The sequence below is a fragment of the Apium graveolens genome, chromosome 10 (genome assembly GCF_009905375.1).
Source record: "Apium graveolens cultivar Ventura chromosome 10, ASM990537v1, whole genome shotgun sequence".
Lineage (NCBI taxonomy): Eukaryota > Viridiplantae > Streptophyta > Magnoliopsida > Apiales > Apiaceae > Apium > Apium graveolens.
Window position 1 is genome coordinate 184,770,169 of NC_133656.1, and position 14,652 is coordinate 184,784,820.

Below are 14,652 nucleotides of genomic sequence, written 5' to 3' on the forward strand. Positions count from 1 at the left end.
TGTATGATCAATAAAGGATCTACCCCTTCCAGTGAAGGAAGCGAATGTTCAAGGCTGATCCACTTATGCTAGTTCAGGAATCTCTGGCCAGAGTGAATGAAATTAGAAAGGAGTTTCTAATTTGCATAGAATTAAGCATAGTAAATGGTAAGCAAGTGATTGAATTAGATAGGCTTGACACGAGATCCATGCCTTGTATTTAATCGGGACATTGTAGGGTAGAAGGAGTTTATTGTACGGTAACTATTCACTGAATAGGTTCTTGGTATTCTAAGCAGTGAATTCATATTATCCGGATAGTCGCGATATGCTGAGAAGTATCCATCACGATGTAGAATAAATGTGATTAATTAATTAATCATATTTAATAAATTAGAGAATTTATATAAATAATGATAAAATAGTTTTATTATTATTTATTTCTACTACCGGCTTAATATTGAACCTACAGGGTCATACCATAAAAAGAGAATGATTTAATGGTGGAGGAATTAATTAATAATGACTGACAATTATTTATTTATAAAATAAATAATTAATTGGCAAATTTAATAATTGATTAAATGAGATTTAATTGATTATAAATTAATTAAGAAAAGTTCTTAATATTATTAATTAAAGGATTTAATTTTTGGAAATTAAATCAAGAGAGAGAATTATTTCTAAAGTGTTTAGAAAAAGGATTAATAATTAAAAGTGTTTAGAAAACCAAATTCTCTCCACCTCCTCCTCCTTAACGTCGTTTTCTTGGTGGATACCGGTGGAGTGCTTCACGTTTGAGGAGTAGCTGTTAAGGATCTCCGATCGTTGCTCTTGGATCGCATATTAAAGGTTAGTAATCGATCCCTATATTTTTACCACAATTTATATGCTTTTATTTGGATTTTATATGTGTAAAAGTGTTTTATCATGCCTCCGCTGCGATTAAAATCCAACAGTTTCAAGTGCTGGTTAGCTGGTGTAAGAATATTTAATGGTAATGTAAGTAAAAAAATTCTTAAGCGGTTATTGTTAATTACAAGTATATTATGTTATCTAATCTTTGTAAAATTTATAATTTTGTTGGTGTGGAGGTTATCAATGCTTGTAGATTGAGGACCCCTATCCTCTCAACAGAATGGTTCGTTTCGAGAAGAATTGGTTGGTTCTCTATGAAGAAATTGTTCCTGAAGTAGCTTGTTATATTTTTTTACAATAAATTGTACTTGTGCTTTGTTATGTGTATGATTCAATTAGAAATATTATATATCAATTATGAAGACTTTTTTGTATAAATTCCATGAAATCTGAATTTTTTATGAAATACTCCCTCCGTCTCCATCATTTCTTTACATTGGGGGACGGGGGCTCATCACGCACTTTAATGCTCTTATTAAATGTGGTTAAATATTTTTTTTTAATTTTTTTTTTCTTCTAAATAAAAATATAATGTTCAAACTTTTATACAAAAAAAATAAAATTTTAAAAATAAATTATGGAAATATACTTTATAGTTGTTTTAAAATGCGTGTCAAGCATGTGAAAAAAACTGTAAAGAAATGAGGGGGACGGAGGTAGTATAAGAAAGCAGTATGAGGTGTTGTAAATATTTCTGTCGTCATTTGGTTTAGTATTTTCTAGTTTCTATTTTTTATGAGTTTATTACGAATACATCAGCTTAAAATGGCCACATAGATAAATAAATTATAAAATTAAAAAAATAAAATTGGCAACTTAGATAGCGCCTATTGTAACAGCTAAGCAACTGATATTTTTAAAAGGTCACACTACTTGATAGCATTTTGGAAAGAGTTATGCAAGTGCAAATTTACTTGGACAATAGTTACTTAGATAGCACTTTCAAAAATGCTATCCAAGTTGATTACTTAGTATAGCATATGAGAAAGAGCTATGTAAGTAAAGTTCACTTGCATAGCACTGGCTTATATAACACTTAAAAATTCTATGTAAACTCAAAAAGAAATGCTATATAAGTTTAAATGTGTAGTAGTGAAATCAGTACTCCAACAATATCCTAGTGCTGTCTTAAAATACTAGAACATTTATCAAATGCCTCATTTTTAAGAGGCATGCCCTATTTAATTTATATCAATAAAAAATTTCTTTCCCTCTCTTCTTACACATCTATTCTCTCTCATCTTTTTTTCCCTCCGATTATAATTCAAATATAATATTATACTAATAATAGGGCACCATTTTAATTGTTGGAGTTAATATGTAAAAATTATGTCTTAAATCACGAGAACATTATATTTTATTATATTTATAAGACATCTAGTAGAACATTGTTGGACTTGCTCCAAGTGATCAAAACTCGATATATAGCTGCAACCTGCAAGCCTAAATAAACCAGAAATTAGTGGCAAAATTCAATTAACCGGGAATATTTTTTGGTTCGCATTTAGGATCTCAGATATCAGATATCAGATATCAGATATAAGCAGATTTTACGCCTATTTTGAAAGACGTTTTTCTTCAAAAGAATGTTATTATATTATAGTTTCCGAAAAATAATAAAACCTTTGAAGTTTTAGAATGGTTTTTGAGATGCTACGAAAAAAAGATTGCCAATAGTCTGATGCTCTATCCAACATCTTTTCTTTCTGCCAGCTCCTCTATTTTTACAGATGTTCCAATTTTTTTCCTGAACACATCAGATAAATTATACATGATCGAAAAGGTTCTACTTCAAATGAAACCCTCTAGTTACTGGACCTAAAATTTAGAGCTGAGATGAGCCGAATGCCACTAAATATTCAAACAAGTGTTGTAGCTAGTTCACATTTGTTGAATTCTGAAGTTTGAGCTGAATTTGGAGTCCTGTTCAAAATTTCATATTTACCGGATCTCCAGAGATACCGTTATACGAAGAGGTATTTGCATTTTCATTAAAGCTTTTAAAGAACTCACATTTATAAGTAGGGAAAATGGAACACTGCAGTCTTGTGTATGATTACTGGATCGGTGTTAATATTATTCCAAATCAGTTAAAATTGTAGTCGTTTCCATAAACAAGAAAACCGTGTAAACTCGGTGCGAGACGAGTTAAAGAAGACGACAATGTCGAAACAGTTAACGCGCATAATAAAACGTGAATGACATATGACGAAAACCCCAGGTCTCCTGGATTTCAGTTAAAGTATGTCGTTGAATAGTGATCTCAGCAAAGAGACAAATATGAAGAAGATGATGATGAGAATGAATACGTAAAAACACATCAAATTCTGGATGGAGTGAAGGACAAGTGAATGGGTCATATTAGATGAACCTAACTTTTACCCCTTATGTTATCTGATCACTTCGTTGTTTTTGTTGAGCAAATTTTAGCATTTTGTTCATTAGTCCTACCCAACTTACATTAATTCCCAACCTCTGTAAATGTACAAAATCTGGTTTATCTCAGATTTAGGATTAACATACAAAACCAACGATTATCAAATGTCTTTGTATGTTTTATCCGAAACTGTTTGGTATGTTGAGTAGACATTGGACTAGGACCGCAAATGAACATGGTTCTTCGTGAACAAAATTCGGGATTGCTCGTTTAAGTGAATTCGGTTCGGTTCAATTTTTTAAACGAGCCGGTCTTAAACATGAAAATGAGCTCGGATAAATAAACGAGCCGAGCCGAACTTTTTGTCTGTTAAACTCGGACTCGGCTCTTTTAGTTCGAACTCGGCTCAGACTCGGCTCGAACTCGGTAACTCGACTCGGCTCAGATAAAATTTATATATATTATAAATAATAAATTATTACTAATCACTTAAATGTTTTTACCGATACATTTTTTCATCATTTATTAATAATTCAATTATTTTAAAGATTTTGTCTATTTTTCTAAATTTAACACTTAGTTTTTTCATAAGTAAACTATCATATTGATATAATGATATATTTATTTCTGCTTATTCATATTTCATTAACATTATTAAATAACTTGTAATTTACATAAACCAAATTTAAGTAAAACAACAAAACATAATAAAATTTGACATTGTCATTTTAAAAAGTAATGTACGATTTATAAAATTACGAATGTTTCAATAATTAAAAATAAAAACTGGATATATTTTTATAAAGTTACGAATGTTTTAATAAACAAAAATAAAATAGGATATATTTTCAAAAATCGTCTTGAAAAATAAAATGATATAGCTAGATTAAAAAATAAATGTAAAATATGAGCGTGCGTGTATAATTTTAAGGTAAAACTAGTAGTTGATTTCGATGCAACTTATAAAATTATAAATTATAATTTAAGGTTATATATTCGATTAAAAAATATATTCAAAATATTAGTGGACAACTCGACTCGGCCCGCGTTCGGCTCCGGTCGGTTGTTCGTGAACAAACTCGTGTTCGGCCCAGGCTCGACTCGTTTAACACGAGTCCGGGCTCGACTCGTTTATAAATGAGCTGAGCTTGAACATCACTTTTCGCTCGGTTGTTAAACTCGGCTCGGCGGGGCTCGTTTTAAAAATAAATTAAACTCGGATCGGCTCGGACAGAACTCAGCTCGACTCTGTTGGTTTGCAGCTTTGGATTGGATTATTACGGTTAATGTGTTCGGCCTTGAATTATATACGGATAATCATATATGTTGGGAATATAAACCTCTTCGTATATATATCAATTTAAATAAAATTATCATATATTTAAGAAATGAACTTTTATCTAAATATGTATTTTCGAATATCCCAATCGATATTACGAGAAGTATTAGTTGAAAATAGGCATAGTTGATATCATTCAATATCAAATATAAGATGTGCAAATACAACCTATTTTTTATTTTTCAGGGCTTCTTAGTAAATTTGTGCTCATCAATCATTATATGTTGTTCTGATCACGCGTCGTAAAGAAACATGACCATATAATTAATTATACAATTCACACACTTCGCAATCATAATTACAATTTAAACAGATTAAGTATTAAATAATTCTCATGAAAACAACCTAGCAAAGACAAAACTCTCACTAATCAACCACTTAAGCTAATAAAGTCACAAGTAGCTAGAGCGAATCACAGAAAGGATCAGTCAAGAACATAAAAACACAACTGTTTAAGATATGTGGGGCGCAGTGCATTTGTCAGTGGTCAACTCAACTAGATTGTCTCATGCATACAATTTCATACACTAATTACTCATACTTTAAGCAAAAAAGGAAAATATCTAATCTTACAAAAACTAAAAAAAGTTGAATGTTTTGCCTGCGAGAATAGCAACAAAATTTTCTCTAGATTTTGTTCTTTCTTAATCAGTGATTTATATATAGCCACTCATCTTTCATACCCAAAAAGAAGGTTCAAACACATGAGAAATGTATAATCATGGCTATTTTTCTTTACAAACATTTATCATCATGGATACTTTGACTATGGATGTATGTATCATCGACATGAATGCTTAATTAGCCATCATCTGATTGGTTGAAATAAAATCTTGAAAAAGAAAAGGGACCAAACATATATAAGTACACCTGGGCTACTCATTGTGGATGCTACTTGGCTTTAACCATGCTTAACCAAGCCTAGATAGCCAACTGGAGACCGCGGGGAGAATTAGTGTTTTCACAAAGATTAATTAGCAATTCTAATCACCGGTGATTTGTCTCTCACGAGAGAGATCAACTACGAGAAAATAAGTCTTAATTTAAAGGCTAAAACCACAATTGATCTGTTAAAAGTTTGAAATATATTTTTGTCCAAACAAACATGATGATCACTTTTAATATCAATCAAATTTATAAGATATAAGTTATGTCGAAATAACATGTTCAACTTTGAAACATCAATTAATTTTATAAATTATCTACGATGTGTTACTAATTGTACATAAATTGCTACATGTCATCTTAATTTATAGTCTCACATAACAATTTTCATGTAACAATATAAATCGCAATTTATGAGTAATCGGTGGTTGATTTTTACTAATATGTGTTCAAAATGAAGCGGTGTTGTTTTATAATTAGTCATTAAAATATATCAGTTATGCTATAATTCATATACGAGAACTAATTTTTAACGATCTATTATAGAAACCGTTACACTTTAGACAGTCACAATCGGTTATTAGTTTTTGCGGGAAATGATCATTTTTTATGATAATGATGTAAATTTATTCAACATCAATTAATTTGTTGTGATAATGCAATTTTTTTAGCATACCTAGCTCGAACAAGAAACGGAATTCTGCAGATATAAGATGATCAGATACAATGCAATAAAATCTACTAGTATTGTATAGGAGTGTGTATATACCTATAGTAGATAAATTATATGTTAAAAAACAGTAATAAAAAAATGGATATTTGTGAAACAGTAAAATACAGCATATCATGTTCCCCACAATGATAAAGTAGAGACTGTTAAACACAAACACAAGATGAAAACCTAAAGCTAGCTAAAACATAACCCATCGTTGCTTGTAGTTAAAGTTTTGTGGGGGTTTTGTAAGTATGCGTATAATGTATAAACACATTAAACATACGTATATAATTACACAAGGTATGGTGGTGGTCCTGCTCCATCAAGGCACGACTGCTCATTTGCCTTCCATATCAAGCAACCTTGTTCTCTGCAACATTCATGAAAATTGAATCACGATTCATCTGCACTCCCGCTCCTTAATGCATGTTTATTTCTCTATCCCCCTCTTTTTTATTAACTAATTTGTTTATTTTCTAGTTTTGTAATTCTTTAATAACCAGGATTTCCAACACAGCTCCTCTCGACTAATGTGGAAGGTGATAATACAACATTTCAATATTATGGCCCCTACTTAAATCTGGAAAATTACTTGAAATCAAACCTAAAATTTTAGGTGCATGGTAAACCCTGAAATCCCGATCTCAACCAGCTGAGTTATTCGAGATAAAGCCCGTGAGTTCTTAACTTAATTTATTGCGATTAGTTAATTGATTACTCAATCTTTATACGTTAATATGATTAGATTGATTAAATTAGTTTGTGCAGATAATCTCTTTTGTGATGCATAAATGTATATAGTATAGTGTATTTGAGTATTACTCATAGTGAAGTGTTGTATACGCATACCAAATTTATTCATTTTGTCTTGGAAAAAAAATTCACTTCACCTTTTACTGTATGGATTCCCTGCCCATATGTAGCAAAATTATGCTAAGGCTAATTTATATCCGCACTCGGTTGATCTTCGAAAATTATTAAATTTTATTTTTTGATATGTTAATTATAAAATTTAGTAATAATTAGTTTAAGCCTCAACTAATTTCTAAAAATTAGCTATATATTTAAATTTTTAAAATGTTAGAAAGCAATTTTATATTTTTTTATTATAAATTTCTCTCTCAATTAAATATTTATTTTTGGGTCGAAAAGTGAGATAAGATGGAATCGAACTTGAGATATGCTGATTCAATGTTTAGTAATCAGGTCACAGAAAACTTAAGGCTTTAATAATAGAATGTATTAGTATACATGCCCTTACAAACCAATACATTAAATTCATACATACAGCTGTGGAGGCCGTTTCATAGCTTTTGCTTTACTAGTCAAGAGACTCAAACAAAGCTTCATGAGCTTTACAAACAAAGAACACCGGCTGATGATAGGTTTTCATCTTTTCTTTTCTTATTATTATAAAAATGTGCCATGTTACTTCTCTATATATATTTGTACAAACACACAGTTACAGTATATGTACCTCTACACAAGTATATATACAAAACCGCCAAAACGTATATGGATATAAAAATTAATAAAAAAACAAAAAAAAAAAACAAAGAGTTAAAGGTTAGTAGTATGTATATAGAGGAACCTTTTTCTTTATCTCACTGGCTTCAGTTAAAGTAGAGGAATTTCTGGTGGTTTTACATTTGTTAAAGCAGGTTTTATAGCCCAAACTCCTCTACCTCACCGTTTCTTCCTTTCCCTCCTTCGCTTTCATTTTTGTTCTCTCTATTTTTCTTCTTCTTCTTCGTCTGCTTTCGTGTTAGCTAGCTTCCTATACCTTTTGTTTGTGGCCGGCCAAGATATTTCCCTTTCCGGTACCATCTTTATATCTATAATTTGTACAAATCATCTCACTGGAATTTATTCTTTTTTCGTGATTTGATTCATTAGATTTTTATTTGTTTTATTTCTTCATTTTTTAGATTCATGTTATTCTTTTTGTTTATCCGTGATGCTATATATCATAGACCTATGTAGCTAGCTTACTGATCAACATACTCACCAAGTGATTTAATCATCTTTTTTTTTGTATGTTCCGAAGGCTAAGTTATATACTAGCACAAACGAGAACATCATCGGATCCAGTTGCAGAGAAATATATAATTTTGTGTTGGAGAATTAATGTCTAATTGGGTGGAGGAATTTGTTGAAGTTGATCATCAGCAAAAGAGATAAGAGGGGTGAAGGAAGGTGCAACAATAATGGCGGATAAGTATATGGAGAAAGGCATGAGCAAGAGCAATATGAATCAGTTGGGATCGTCTATCGGAAGCTCTCATGATCTTATTGATGCAAAGCTTGAGGAACATCAACTCTGTGGATCTAAACACTGCCCTAGCTGTGGGCACAAGCTCGAAGGAAAGCCGGTACGTATACATGTGTGTATATATATAACTATATAAGTAGTAGCAGCTACTAGTACAAATAATATTCTTGGCTTCACCAGAAAGATTTAATTTGATTTAAAGAAGAATCAAACAAGAATAAAGTTATGCTATCAATTGCGGGCTTACTTAGTTTCTGCTTTTATTTCATAATTTATTAATAAAGACAATCAATACACTGTTTTGTTCAATACTAATTTGAAAGCTAGTTTTTAGCCCTTCTTTCTTTGAATTTACAAATTTCTTGTTTATTTTATTTCGAAATTTCAATATTTGCTTTCGTCGTCGTCTTTGGTTATGGTTTTGATTCGTTTTGCAGGACTGGGTAGGATTACCAGCAGGAGTGAAATTCGATCCCACAGATCAAGAATTGATGGAACACTTAGATGCTAAAGTCGAAGATAAAGAACTAAAGTCTCACCCTCTTATCGACGAATTCATCCCAACTATCGAAGGAGACGATGGGATTTGTTATACCCATCCAGAAAAACTTCCAGGTAAATTATTAAAAATATCTATGTACATGCATATACAAAAAGCCTTTAGATTGCTTCAACCACAATTTATTAGTATAAGTTAGGTTTTACTTATGTACAATTTCAATAGTCTTTTTTGAAGAAACTGCATGGACTTTGTTTCTTTTCTTCACCACCTTGTTCTAATAATTTGTTTAGGAATTATTAGTAAGTTTGTTATACCTACTAATCACTCTCTTACATATATATACCAAATTCTTTCCTAATTCTTTATTAATTTCTAATATTAAATGATGTTAAATGTGCAGGAGTTACTAGAGATGGACTAAGCAGGCATTTCTTCCACAGACCATCGAAAGCATACACAACTGGTACACGAAAAAGAAGGAAAATTCAAACTGAATGTGATTTGCAAGGTGGAGAAACAAGGTGGCATAAAACTGGTAAGACTAGGCCAGTAATGGTGAATGGCAAGCAAAAGGGGTGCAAGAAAATTCTAGTCCTCTATACGAATTTTGGTAAAAATCGGAAACCTGAAAAGACAAACTGGGTGATGCATCAATATCACTTGGGGCAACATGAAGAAGAGAGGGAAGGCGAGCTTGTAGTTTCCAAGATATTTTATCAAACTCAACCAAGACAATGCAATTGGAGTGATAGAATTAATAGTACTAGTACCGGAAATCTTGTTGCTGCTGAAGGAAATAGTAGTGAGCCAACTAGTAGGAGAGACAGTGGAAGTGGAAGTTGTTCATCGTCCAAAGAGATAGCGATTTCTAGTCTTAGAGATGATCATCACTTGTCTGTCGTTGGTGGAGTTCCAGTAAGTAGTTATAATCCTATGGATCTTCAACATATAAAAGATCACTACAGTTTTGTTCCATTTAGGAAAAGCTTCGATGATCAGGTACAATTTTTTTTCAATTAATCGTATAATCCTTACATTGATCCCGATAAATGTTGCGCAAAATAAAACAAAATTCATCGATTATATATACGTGATCTTTCTTATATAATGAAGTGCGAAGTGCGGATTGTCACAGTTGGCAGGTACAGGATTAGAAGCTTCAACTGCAATGGAGACTGCAGTGAGCATGGGAATGTCCCAAGAGCATGACCTACAAATGTCGCATCATCAGCACATGCATCATCATCATCAACATCATCAATCTCAAACACATGATCCACATCATCAACAACTTGCAACATCGACGGCTGCTTTCCACATCAGCAGGCCATGTCACTCCATTTCCACCATTATATCTCCGCCTTCCCTCCATCAAGCTTCCATTGATATTCTTGATCAAAGCTCTTTTCATGTTTCTAGAATGATGCTTCAAAATGAAAACTTTCAGGTATTAACTAATTCAATTCAATCTGCAAAAGAAAGAACGAGAAATATCATATTATTTATGTGGAAGGATAAATTAGCACGTACTGCTCACTCCACGTAACTCAGCTGGTTATTGAGACAGTCTGAACACCAGGTTATTAAATTAAAAAAGAAGGATAAACTAGTACATGGCTTGTGGTCATTTGTGTAATATGTCTAGTTGGTAACGAGCATAAAATTTACTTTTTACCTTTGAAACACTTGGTTTTGGAGACAATACATGATCATATTGATGATTATGTTTTGTAAACTTCTAATCACTAAATTAATAAATATATGCATCTTTCGGCAGCAGCAACAACACCAACAACAGCATCAGCAGCAACAACATCATAAACTAGAAGGAAGGTCTGCATCTGGATTAGAGGAACTCATTATGGGTTGCACTTCAACAGATATCAAAGAGGTAATGTATACTAAATACATTTGTTCTAGCTACTTATATATTAAAGTTAAGATTATTATGGTACTAATAAAAGAGGCTTATCAACATATATATTATTAGGACAACTTTTCTTTATCTTTTTTTCTTTTCCCACTAGTTGTTAGAAGTTTTAAGGGTAAAGTTACGAATAAAATTATATTCCTTAAGTTCCCTTTTTTTACCAATTACATGTTGCTATATTCTGTGCTGCTTTTTTCACAACTCTTTCTCTCTGTTAAGTAAGTTTGGATGATCACTTGGTTGACAGTAAGTGTATCTTGTCATTCTTCCTTTTAATTCGAAATTACTTTTGATCATACATTTTTCCTGATTTTTTTTTGTTTTAACGAGACACGTAAAAAGTATTAATTCATGAAGAATATCGATTTTCTTTGTTCTTAGGTATTGTAGTTAAAATTTGTAATGTCAATTGTACAAGTTTATAAATAATATATGCATGGATGTATATAACTGTAGCCATCTAGCTAGATCATGTGATTTTTACTTGATTAAAGGGACTGAGAGGGGAATTTTAGTACAAAAGTATATTAAAATCTAATTTCTATTCTGGTTAATCATGTTAAAATTTCATGAGTTATAAACGGCACACTTTATGTTCAGTTGTTTGAGTTGGTATACATAAACAACAAATGCAGGAGTCAGCCATCTCAAATCCACAAGAGGCAGACTGGTTAAAGTACTCAAACTTCTGGCCAGCTGACCCGCATGACCCTGACAACCCGAATCATCACGGATAAGGTCAAGAGCATCGAAGCTGAAGAAGAAGAAGCAGGAAGCAAGCAGCAACAAATAAAGATAAGAACCTATTCAAATAAATCACGTGGAGTACATACATAAACATACATAGAGCGCCAAGAAGAGAGACAACATCATCATTATGTTATCATCATTATACTCCTATATAGTACTTGAACCCTCCTTAATTAAGTACATATAATATTTAATTATATATATGAACATTGGTAAATTTTATGGTAAGTGCCATATATATGGTTGAAACATGAAGGAAACAGAACAACAGGCAAGTGCATGATGTTGTTGGACCTTGCATAGATTAAGGAAAAGAAATTCAAAAGGGAAAAAGGGAGGAGGAAAATGAAAGAAAGGCTGCCTCATCTCTACTGACAAAAACAAGAGGGGAAAACAAGGAAGACCTAAAGCAAATTCAAGACCCTCCCTTCCTTCTTCCTCTTTACATGAAAATCATCACCATTATCATTACACTATGTTCTTTATCTTATAGTATTTATTTGTTTGTTTGTTTGTATGTTCATTTTTGCTTTTTTCTTCTATAATTTCCTTGATTTATTTCCTTTTATTATTTGTATTCAGAAAACACCTACTTGTGCAAAATTGCAACAATGTGCTACATATATATACAGTTTTCTTCATTAAAAGCCGGAGGTATCTATCTAGAAATTATATATTCTTTCATTTTTTTTATATAGTACAAGGTAAAGTTTGCGTATATCTAATTGTTATCAGGTTTATGTTTTAATTTCTATCATATATAATGTCTAGCGAGATTGCTAGTTTAGTTGCTGGTTTTGGCTGGCCGGTGAGAGAGGATTTTAAAATTCTTCTGGGGTCAGGATTGGCATTGGTAGATATGACATACTATAAATCATGTTTGCCTTTCAAACCATTTTTTCATAGATCTCATCACAAAAAAAAAATGTCACTCATTACATTGATCGATATCCCCCATTGCTTCCTAGTACATCTATCGTCTTTCTTGGATTCAAGACATTTTATTCTTCTCCAACATAATCATGTAATATTAGTGAATTTCATAACAGTAAATGAATTATCTAAAATTAATTATATGAGAACTAGATTAATTAGGAGAAGTTTCAGCGGCACTACGTAATATATATATAATATGGAAACAAGAGGGTTTGTTCTATGATTCATTTTATAATTTTTTAGAAAACCCTTACTTTTGAAAGTGTTTGTCATTTAAGTTTCAACTACTAATGTTACCGGCTAGGTCCATGAAAAAAAATCTCATTATATAATTAAAACTGTTAAATAGTATAAGATCACGTAAAATAGTATAACATCATGTTCCAACCTAATTTCTATGATATATTTAAGGTGTTAGATGTACAGATTATTTAACAAGAACAATGCTACCTAGTTATAGGCTAGCTAGATTTTCTGGTCCTTTCGGACATCAAATATAAATATAATCTCCTATTATTCAAACCAGGCTCAACTATGTTATGAATTGTCGCAAGTATGTAAAGTAAAATATTTGTTTAATGAGTAGAACGTATAGACGTGCGCATACTTGCATATTAAAGATATAGGAAATGTGCAACAGCCATAATTGTTTGCGTCTGTATATAAGTAACTGTGTTATTGGTAAGCAACTTTACATTAGGTTGCACACTTTTCTTCTGATTAATTCTGAAGTAGTAATATAAATCTTGGGATGTAGAGGCAACAGATTATAGGATCAGTACGTAGTAGGAACTAGCGTGCAAGAAATCTATATATGTTCATGGGACATGCATAAAATTCAAATATATCCAACATATATATTATATATATAAGCTCCAAAAGGGACAGAATATATATATATATATATATATATATATATATATATATATATATGCATATCTAATCTCAGCTCCAGTACTACTGTAATTTCTAGATGGAATAAAGGGCGAGAACAAACATTAACTTTTAACTTCTCGGAAATGACCGACTTCTCCCTTATCTATATCCACGTACTGACCACTTACACTTAAAATTGATGTTAAAAAAAGAATAATATAAGAAATATTATTTAAAAAATCAGTTAACTATTTGATTTTTTTTATTATACAAAATTTTGTAGGTGTCTACAATTAACAATGCTAATTACTAAACGGGATCTTAGTTCATCTTATTTACGGTCAAATCATAATAATGAGATTTCAAATTAATTAACGATGATGATAAATTGGGGCACATCTTATGATTTTTTTTGTAAATATATTTACGTGGAACATGATTCTTGTACAAAAGAGTCCCTGCACCTCTTGACATAGAGATGCCGTAGCTTTAAGTTGTTCCTTAAAATTATGAGAACATATTTTATTTTTCAAATATCTGCAAGAATTGTTTAAAGCTTTCATGCAATATTTATTTCAGCCCCATTATAATACAGAAAGGGGAGTCATGTCTGTTTCCACATGCAACTTGGAAAAAAGTATGACATGTCTTATATGTTCTCCAACCTAAAAAGCTATTATTCATCTCTATCACTTTATAAAATTTTATTTTTATTTTTGATGCCTCCTTGTTGTAATTAGAGATAGTGTGTGTAGATGCACATATGCGTGTGCCTTTGTTAGGAGTATTTAGGGGTGTGCTTCCTTAGCGAGTGTGAATAGATTCGGTCTCGTAAAGATGTCGCAAGAAGAACAGAATTAGTGCGATACCGAATATTATGAAACATTGCAGGCCCATCTTAACGTCAAGTATTTCGAGTGTAGAGTTTGTTTTAGTTTGAAATTTGTCAACTCTATTATTATGAAATTCCACTCCCACTAGAAAGTATATATTTGTTATTTCAGGTCCGTTTCAGATGTTATTCTGTTTCATTTTATTTATTTGATACTTTAAGCTCTCCATGAGATTCTTATAATTAAGAGTATATCACATTTTATATGATCATTTATTTAGTTCATGTATCTAGAAAAAAATTTGAAATTTTTGTATCAGGTTGGTGTCAATAGATATAAA

The 14,652-nt window shown here is 31.4% G+C and overlaps 1 protein-coding gene across 2 annotated transcripts; it reads left to right on the forward strand.

Annotated features, from left to right (window-relative positions):
- The first annotated feature begins 7,852 nt into the window (after nucleotides 1–7,852).
- On the forward strand, nucleotides 7,853–12,343 carry LOC141692840 (NAC domain-containing protein 75-like). Of its 2 annotated transcripts, none has more exons than XM_074497788.1 (7): nucleotides 7,853–8,033; nucleotides 8,261–8,585; nucleotides 8,923–9,100; nucleotides 9,388–9,986; nucleotides 10,123–10,434; nucleotides 10,765–10,878; nucleotides 11,553–12,343. In XM_074497788.1, the coding sequence occupies exons 2-7, from the start codon at nucleotides 8,421–8,423 to the stop codon at nucleotides 11,652–11,654; spliced, it is 1,470 nt and encodes a 489-aa protein (XP_074353889.1). In that variant the 5' UTR covers nucleotides 7,853–8,033; nucleotides 8,261–8,420; the 3' UTR covers nucleotides 11,655–12,343. The 2 variants fall into 2 exon arrangements, with proteins under 2 accessions (XP_074353889.1, XP_074353890.1); XM_074497789.1 differs by having other exon boundaries at nucleotides 10,768–10,878.
- Nucleotides 12,344–14,652: the final 2,309 nt, after the last annotated feature.